The sequence below is a fragment of the Chrysochloris asiatica genome, unplaced genomic scaffold (assembly GCF_000296735.1).
Source record: "Chrysochloris asiatica unplaced genomic scaffold, ChrAsi1.0 scaffold00035, whole genome shotgun sequence".
NCBI lineage: Eukaryota > Metazoa > Chordata > Mammalia > Afrosoricida > Chrysochloridae > Chrysochloris > Chrysochloris asiatica.
In genome coordinates, this window is record NW_006408553.1 from 7,220,398 (window position 1) to 7,230,256 (window position 9,859).

Consider the following 9,859-nt stretch of genomic DNA (forward strand, 5'->3'; position numbering starts at 1 on the left):
TTCCTAGGAGCAACTGGTGAGCTTGAACTGCTGACCTTGTGGTTCAAACCAACTTTGCAGTCCAATGCATTAACCTACAGGGTCACACCAGGACTCCTGGATATCGATTAGAAGTGATTGTTTAGAAAAGGAAAGCAGCGTATTAAGCAGTTCTTTGGAAAGCGATCACAGTGGTGCTAATGCCCTATATTGGGGAACTTAGTTAAAGTCAAGCCACTCTTCTAGTCTCCTGTGGTCCTATTTGTTGTCATACCCTTTTCACCCATTTTCTCACACATCCCTCCAGTGGTCTAACTTAAAACCTTGTTTTAAAAATATTTTCTAAACTATATTAATCATCTTGCAGAGTGTGGACAGCCAGTTTGTTAACACATCTATGTGTTATTGATGTTGAATTGCGTTAAACCACACACCAGAAAAATCACAACCTATGTGGAGTGAAGTTGAAGTTTTTCCACAGTCCATCTAGACTGAATTGTGCCAGCCCCCTGAATAAGCTGCTCTATGGTTACTGGGTATCAACTTTTATCCAAAACAATGAAATCATTCCTTTACAAAACAGGGCCTTTTTTTTTTCTTTCCACTAAATTGGTTTTTATTTTAGACTTCTTAGAGCTACAAAATTATTGCATAGATAGTGGAGGATGTTCCCATACATTGCATAGCCAGTTTCCCCTTGGTATTAGTGGAGCATTTCAGAAGTAAAATGATTAACCTTTTAAATTAGTGTGTGATACATTTGTTAACTACAGCCCATGCTTTGTATTTCTTCCCAAACCACTGCTATCAAGTCAATTCCTACTAATAACGACTTGTAGGACAGAGTAGAACTTTTTCATAGGGTTTCCAGAACTGTAAATCTTTATAGGAGCAGACAGTCATCTTTCTCCCACAGAGGAGCTGGTGGGTTTAAACCAACCACCAACCTTACTGTTAGCAGCCTAACTCATAGTGCCACCAGTGCTCCTTCTATTATTTCCTCAGTTTTCTTTACTGTCTTTTCTTTGTTTTAGGATCCTATTCAGGACACTACATTACATTTAGTAGTTATGTCTCTTTAGGCTCCTGTTGGTCTCTTAGACTTTCCTTGTTTGGGTGGCATTGACAAGTTTTCTCATGTATTAGACTGAGATATGTTTGCAAGAGTAAGACAACAGAACAAAGTTTCATTCTCAACATATCAAGAGTTATTGTTATGTAGTTGGTTTTGACTCATGGCTACTCTGTATGGAGTTTCTAAGACTCTGAATCTGCTAGAGCAGAAAGCCTCGTATTTCTCCCACAGAGTGACTGGTGGGCTCGAACCACTGACCTTGAGGGTCATAGTCCAGTGCTTATTCTAAGAGGCATTGTGCTCCCATCATGTCAATGACTTCCACTCTTGATGCTAACTTTGATTGCCTCATTTGAGGTTAGTGTTTGTCAGGTTTGTCTACTCCAAAGTTACCTTTCCCCCCCACTTTCCATACAGTACTCTCTGAAAGAAAGTCACTGTGCTTGGCCCACACTGAAGATATGGGGAATTATGCCTCCTCTCCTTAGCAGAGTACATAAATTATTTGGAATTCTATATAGGAGATTTATCTATTCTACCCCATTAATTTATTTATTCATCACTAATTTATATCAATATGAACTCATAAATATTTCATTTACATTTTGAGTTATAAATAATCTAATGCTACTCCTATATTGAATTTGTGGAACAAATTGTATCAGTTTTGGCAATTAGGAACTCTTTCAGTTTCATTCTGTTTCATTCCATGTCACTCATCATTACACCGTTTTGTTTGGTTTTGCTTTGAACACTACAAGATGCTCTGAGTTCATCTTACATATTTTCTATCCCAATCCTAGTATTAGGCATTTCTCCAAGGAACAGACCATTTTTAACCTATTTTGAAAAATTTTTAAACTTATTCTCAACTTAGGAGGACTAGTAAATTTGGAGTAGACAAAAATTTAACATGAAACACTGTATTTTTCATTGTGTAACCTTGAAGACCATATGAGGGGCTTCAAAAAGAAGCCTGTGGGAAAATGCCATTATCTTTTCATTCCATTGTTTCTCAAAGATACATTCCTGTATCTTTGCCATTCTGGGGCTTATTTTGGATATTTATTTATAAAATAAAATAAATTATGCTGCTATGAAAAAAAGAATGAGAGCTATGAAAAAGAGAAAGAATGAGAGAGAATTGTAGCTTGCAATGAAAGCATGTGCAAAGTATATTTGATGTTCTTGAAATTCACCTGACTTTGGCACCAGAAGGCTGGATCTATGTGACCTTGATTAAGTCATGTCTCCTTTCTGAAGTCTATATAAAGAGAGGATTAGATCAGAAAATCTGTGGCATGTCTGTCTTACTGATGGTGGTGGTTATGTGCTGTGGTGTCGGTTCCAACTCGTAGTGACCCTGTACAGGGTTTCTGAAGCTGTAAATCTTTACGAGAGCAGAAAGCCTCATCTTTCTCCTTTGGAACAGCTGGTAGTTTCGAACTGCTAACTTTGTGGTTTGCAGCCTGTTTCGTAATCACTACACTACCAGAGCTCCTTTCTTGCTTACTAGATGGCACCTAATTACAACATGGTGTGATTTAAGGTGTTAGGTCAATTTTTGTGCCAAGTTGTACCTAATGTGTAAAATGCCAACAGAAGATTTATTTTACCTTTTTTTAATCTCTTTCCTACTAAGTAACCCTGTAATCATCAGTATTGTATATGAGTTCTGCAATGACTATTGCAGTGATTTATAGACAGCAAAGAAATAGTGATGCAGAAGGGATGGTTTGTGTCAGAATTGGAGAAAGGAGGTAATGATCTCTGCCTTGCAGGAATCAGCCTTGGGCTGTTGATATTTATCTTGATTCTCCTCCCTTATAAAGTTAAAGAATGTCAGATGAACCCACCATGTCATTTTTATACCACCCCAACCTTTACATTATTGCAAAACCTGAACCAGATAACCAACACAAAGTCCATTCCTGTGTTAAAACCTCCTTCAAATTCAGTGAATTCCATCTTAAATCCAGAACCTCATACAGGCACCTCATTCATCATAAATACCACCTCTACTCCTTAGAAGCAGTGTGATCCTCAAAGACCCCTGGCCCTGATGGTCAGGAAAAGCCTTAAATTTACAAAGGGCCCCCTGACCTCAAAAGCTCACATTCCCATCTACTTGCTGCCCAACCCATCACCCTGACACTCCCTTCAGGAGTTTCATGGGTCCTAAGTACTCCATGGGCCCTGGTGTGGTATTGTGGGTTAATGTGCTAGATTTTAAAGTCAGCTTGAGCCACAAGGTCGGTGGTTCAAGCTCACCAGTCACTCCTTGGAAACCCTATACAAGGGTCGTTATGGGTCAAAACCGACTCGACGGCACTTAACAACAACAGCAAAAGCACTCCACATCCACATTTTACTTCTTAAATGCTTTACATACAGTTTTACTTATGTTCTGTTGACCGTCATAGTGTTTTTCTGAGACAAAGTACTTTTGTTCCTTTTCTTCCCTGGGTCATTTCAGTATTGAAGTAGGCAAGGAATCATATTTTCTTAACTTCCTAGGGTTTTTAGTTTAACTGAACTGCTAATAAAAGAATGATAATACCTGTTCTTTGGGTATGGGTATGGTATGCCTGCCTAATCTTCCACAAAGTTGTATTTAATTACCCAACATGTTCATACCTATGATACTTTTTGTAGTGTTATACATTACAGTATTTTGAAAAAAATATTCAAAATAACTTTTGGCAGACAGCATCCTTTGTTTCATATGTGCTAATATTTTAGAGTCATGATGTGGCACTTTAAGATAAGCACTGGTCTATTAACAGCAAAGTCAGGAGTTCAAACCCACCAACCACTCCTCGGAAACCCTTTACGGGGTCGCTTTGAATCCTAATGGACTCAATGACACTTAACAACAACAATACTATTAGGTTAGAAATTTACTATATTAATAGAAATTATAATAATTGCTCCAAGTAAAATACTTTCTGTGTCTTTTAAATAGAAACCAATTCTTCATCGAAGAAGGAGAGTCCGAAAGCGCAAACACCACAATAGCAGTGTGGTCACAGAAACGATTTCTGAAACAACAGAGGTGTTAGATGAACCTTTTGAAGACTCTGACTCTGAGAGGCCAATGCCAAGATTAGAACCCACGTTTGAGATTGATGAAGAAGAGGAGGAAGAGGATGAAAATGAACTCTTCTCTAGGGGATATTTCCATCGTTTGTCCTCACAAGATGGACTCAGGTGTCGATCCTCTACTAAGAGGAAATCTAAAGATGAAGAAGATGATGAAGAGTCGGATGATGCCGATGGTATGTATAAAACTACTTGTAGCTTTATTGTCTTTAAAAATACATTCATAATACCTGCATATCTGCAAACTCTTAAACTTGAGCATTGTTTTTGTCCAATTCTTTCTTTGCCTTACTGCATCTTTAGTTAGTAAGTGAATTGAACTTAGCATCAGAATGATATTTAAATAAGACCCCTTTACTAGAATGTGTACTCTGTGCACTTAGTTTATTTTACTTGTTGCTGAATATTGTGTGCTTAAAATAGGCCCTCAGTAAATACTGTTAAAGGAGCTCTGGTAGCGTACTGGTTACGAATCAGGCTGTGAACCTTAAGGTCAGCGGTTCGAAACTACCAGCCGCTCCACGGGAGAAAGATGAGGCTTTCTACTCCTGTAAGGATTTACACCCTCGGAAACCCTGTTGTACAGGGTCGCTATGGGTCGGAACCAACTCGACGGCACTTAACAACAACAACAACAAATACTGTTAAATGAAGGAATGCTCAGAAGCTAGTTCTTTTAAGTACAAATTCCCTGTAATTGGAACATGCTTCAAATATGCTCTACTAGGAATTCTTCCTGAATGTTTCTCTCATTTGTCTTAGCCAACTAATAGTACATTTCTAATAAAGATGAAGACTTTATGAATTAAATTGTATGATATAGATAAAAACCCAAGCATTTATTTAAAAATAATCTTGTCATTTCCTCCTTCAAGATAAAGAAACTGAGGTTCATGTATATATGAGTTGGGTCAAAAACTAGTCTTTTTACCTCTTAGCCCAAAATTTTTGCCTGCCTGCATCTGTAGTGTGCTTGCCTTGCCTGGAAACAAACTGACCCTCTTTTACTTTACTGAGTAAATGTGAAGTAATTTAGTTGTCTACCTTTGATATACCCTCGGTAGTTGAGCTTTTGATTCTCTTTTAAAAAAAAGAAATTCACCAGATTTCAATTTAATAGATAAATAAATTTTTTCCATTATCATATTTCCACAAAATATTTTTAATATAGTTATAAGATGAATGAGCTCTTTACTTCATTGTGAATATCTCAAAGTTTTAATTATGTTATATTTTGAGATACTTAGGTAATTTATTATGTAAGTTTGGCACTTTAGTTGTTTCTGTTTTTGATCACTGTACACTAAAAATAAGATCCCATTTCAACTTCTGTTAAGGAGCTCTGGTAGCATAGTGGTTACAATTTGGGTTGCTAACCTCAAGGCCAGCAGCTCCAAACTACCAGCTGTTCCAAGGGACATAGATGAGACTTTCTGCTCCCATTAAGATATACAGCCTTGGAAACCCTGTGCAGGGTCGCTATGAGTTGGAACTGATTCCACAGCACACCACTACCACCAAACTCCTAGAATCATTGTTCTTTTACAAATACAACATTGGTTGAGTGATCATTCACTTACGATTGCTCCATCATGGATTAAAGTAATTGGCTCATGAAATTACATGAAGTCAGGAGTTTATGGAAGTTAGAGAAAAAGAAAGCTGATTGGAAACTTTATAATGAAAATAAAAGGATGCTATTTAGTATTTCCATGTTTTTAACACTGCAAATAATAAATAAAAACACAACTTGCAGAAGAATAGCTTGTTTTTTAAGCAATGCAAGTCATAAGTTACCATTTATTGTCTCATATTAAAAAGTTGTTATAAATTCATTATTTTTGTAGTGCACTGGTGCTGTGGGTTAATGCGCTGGACTGCAGAGTATATTTGAACAACAAGGTTGGCAGTCTATTTGAACAGCAAGGTTGGCAGCCACTCCTTGGAAACCCTACACAGGGTCACCATGGGTCAGAACTGACTCAGTGGCACTTAACAAAAATTAAATAAAATCAGAAAATGTTAGGCTGAAAGATTAACACCTGATCCCAGTGAAACAATTCTTTTCCATTCATTCAACTAATAGCTGATATGCTTCAAAGTTAGAAGATAATGTTTGGGGCCTCTTAAGTAATGAGCTCCAAGGAGAAATTATTCTAGTAGTTTTCTTTATTCTGAGTCTGTATCATGGAGTGACTTTATTGATCTATAATTTTAATGTGTAATAAAAATGATTATTATAATTTTTTATATCTCTATACTTAGCTCTGTTGGATGCTGCTTTGTGTCAGGCACTCTGTCAAGTACTTGATACTCATTAACTTAATCTTCATAGCGTGTTGGCATTCTGCATTTTATAGATGAGAGATCTGATACTGAGAGTAACTCCCTAGGCCCACACTGCTGGTCATACATTTGAACTACTTTTAACTAGTGGATGGTAGTAGAGTATTGACAAAGAGTCTTTCATTGTTCTGCCAGTTCACTGTGTGACTTTAGAAGATGTCCTAATTACATTTATCCTGTATATTTCTTAACTTTACAATGAAATCAGTCAGGAATTTGTGATGACAAAATCATTTCTGTGGTCCATGCTGAGTTCAGAAAAAAGCATTGGAAAAATAAAAGGTCTTGTACCTCATGGTTTTTTTGTTTTTGTTTTTGTTTTTAATTTTTATTTTACAGATACTCCTATCCTGAAGCCTGTATCTCTCTTGCGAAAACGTGACATGAAAGATTCTCCACTTGAACCAGATACATCCACACCTATGAAAAAGAAAAAGGGGTGGCCAAAAGGCAAGAGCCGTAAACCAATTCATTGGAAGAAAAGACCTGGTCGCAAACCAGGATTTAAGTTGAATCGGGACATTATACCAGTTTCTACCCAAGAATGCATCATTGAGCCCATCATCCCCATTCCTAAACCTGGACGTAAACCGAAAATTCAAGAGAATGAAGAAACTGTTGAACCAAAAGACGACTTGCCCTTAACCGAAGAAAGAAAGGAAGAGGAGATGAATGTAGAAACAGAAGAGGTTGAAGAGGGAGAAGAAGAGGATACAACCAGCAGTGAAGTTAGAGCAGCATCTCCGGTGGATAGCACCAATAGTCCTGAGACAGAAATTAAAGAACCCGAGGCAGAAGAAGAAGAGAAGCCCCATATTTTAGAAGAACAAAGGCAATCAGAAGAAGAGCAGCAAGAACTGGAAGAGCAGGAGCAAGAGGAAGAAGATGAAGTGGCTATAGCAACAAACCAGAATGAAGACCATGATGCAGATGATGAAGATGATGGTCATCTGGAATCTGCAAAGAAAAAAGAGCTAGAGGAGCAGTCTGTTAGAGAAGATGTCAAGGAGGAGCTTGGTAGTCAGGAATCTTTTTTAGATACCAATATGCAGAATAGTCGGGAGAATGTAAAAGATAAAGATGAAACAGAACCAGATTCTGAAGAGGAACAGACTTCTCATGAAACATCGGTGGTCTCAGAACATATGCCAGGGTCTGAGGAGGATCCTGAAGAAGATTCAAACACTAAAGAATTAATTGAATTGAAAGAGGAAGAAGAGATTCCACATAGTGAACTGGATTTGGAAACTGTGCAAGCAGTGCAGTCTTTGACTCAAGAAGAAAGCAATGAGCACGAGGGAGCCTACCAGGACTGTGAAGAAACTCTCGCAGCTTGTCAGACCCTACAGAGTTACACTCAAGCTGATGAAGACCCTCAGATATCAATGGTTGAAGACTGCCATGCTTCAGAACACAATAGCCCAATATCCTCTGTTCAGTCTCATCCGAGCCAGTCAGTCCGTTCGGTCAGCAGCCCCAACGTGCCTGCCCTTGAGAGTGGTTATACCCAGATCAGCCCGGAACAAGGATCCCTGTCCGCACCCTCTATGCAGAACATGGAGACCAGCCCCATGATGGATGTGCCTTCTGTATCAGACCACTCTCAGCAGGTGGTGGACAGTGGCTTCAGTGACCTAGGCAGCATTGAGAGCACCACAGAAAACTACGAGAACCCTAGCAGTTATGATTCCACAATGGGGGGCAGCATTTGTGGCAATAACTCCTCTCAGAGCAGCTGCTCCTATGGGGGGTTGTCATCTTCCAGCAGCCTCACTCAGAACAGTTGTGTGGTCACTCAGCAAATGGCAAACATGGGTAACAGCTGTAGCATGATGCAGCAGAACAATGTGCAGCCTGCTGCCAACTGCAACATCAAGTCACCTCAGAGTTGTGTGGTGGAGAGGCCTCCAAGTAACCAGCAGCAGCAGCAGCCGCCGCCACCGCCACCACAGCAGCAGCAGCAGCAGCAGCAGCAGCAGCAGCAGCCGCCGCCGCCACAGCAGCAACAACAACCAGCACCACAGCCTCCACCACCCCAGCAACAGCAGCAGCAACCTCAGCCCCAACAGCCTCAGCCCCCACCTCCACCCCAGCAGCAGCCCCCCCTGTCACAGTGTAGTATGAATAATAGTTTCACTCCAGCGCCTATGATCATGGAGATTCCGGAATCTGGAAGCACTGGGAACATAAGTATCTATGAGAGGATCCCAGGGGATTTTGGTGCCGGCAGCTACTCTCAACCATCAGCCACCTTCAGTTTAGCCAAGTTGCAGCAGCTGACTAACACCATAATGGACCCTCATGCCATGCCTTATAGCCATTCTCCTGCTGTGACTTCCTATGCAACCAGTGTTTCTCTGTCTAATACGGGACTGGCTCAGCTAGCTCCATCTCATCCATTAGCTGGGACCCCTCAAGCACAAGCCACCATGACGCCACCCCCGAACTTGGCATCTACCACCATGAACCTCACGTCACCTCTGCTACAGTGCAACATGTCTGCCACCAACATTGGCATTCCTCACACTCAGAGGTTGCAAGGGCAAATGCCAGTCAAGGGGCACATTTCCATTCGCTCCAAATCTGCACCACTGCCCTCTGCAGCTGCTCACCAGCAGCAGCTGTACGGCCGCAGCCCACCAGCGGTTGCCATGCAGGCTGGCCCTCGTGCTCTGGCTGTTCAGCGTGGCATGAACATGGGGGTTAACTTAATGCCAACCCCTGCCTATAATGTCAATTCCATGAATATGAACACCTTGAATGCCATGAACAGCTATCGAATGACACAGCCCATGATGAACAGCAGTTACCATAGTAACCCTGCCTACATGAACCAGACAGCACAGTATCCTATGCAGATGCAGATGGGAATGATGGGGAGCCAGGCCTATACCCAGCAGCCTATGCAGCCAAACCCTCATGGAAACATGATGTACACTGGCCCCTCCCATCACAGCTACATGAATGCTGCTGGTGTGCCCAAGCAGTCACTCAATGGACCTTACATGAGAAGATGAGCAAGATGAACTTGCAGTTAAAAACTTAAATATATATAAATAAAGGAACCTTTTATACTGACAAACCAGAGAAAAATGGACCTTTTTTCCAGTTAAAATATTGCTGTAGATTTAGAGGAATTTTTCTTTGGTTTCTTTTATTTTTTAGAAAACCTGGTCTTCTCTTATTTTGGGTTCATTTTGTGCTGGGTTTTGGTTTTCTTCACAATCTTGAAACATTTTACAGTAGAACTCATCTAAAAATGGATTTGGGGATAGGGGAAACATGCACAAAATCTTTTCATAATTAAAAAGAGCCTTACTTTCTTTACACACCACATGGACAAAATTTGTGTAAAGG

General features: G+C 40.1%; 1 protein-coding gene across 1 annotated transcript in view; it reads left to right on the forward strand.

The window, feature by feature from the left end:
- KAT6A (K(lysine) acetyltransferase 6A) overlaps window positions 1-9,519 on the forward strand; it is a 176,716-nt gene extending 167,197 nt beyond the window's left edge. The window contains exons 16-17 of the mRNA XM_006859929.1: window positions 4,020-4,332; window positions 6,842-9,519. Coding sequence (XP_006859991.1) covers window positions 4,020-4,332; window positions 6,842-9,519 — 2,991 coding nt within the window. The remainder of the gene's footprint in view (window positions 1-4,019; window positions 4,333-6,841) is intronic.
- Window positions 9,520-9,859: the final 340 nt, after the last annotated feature.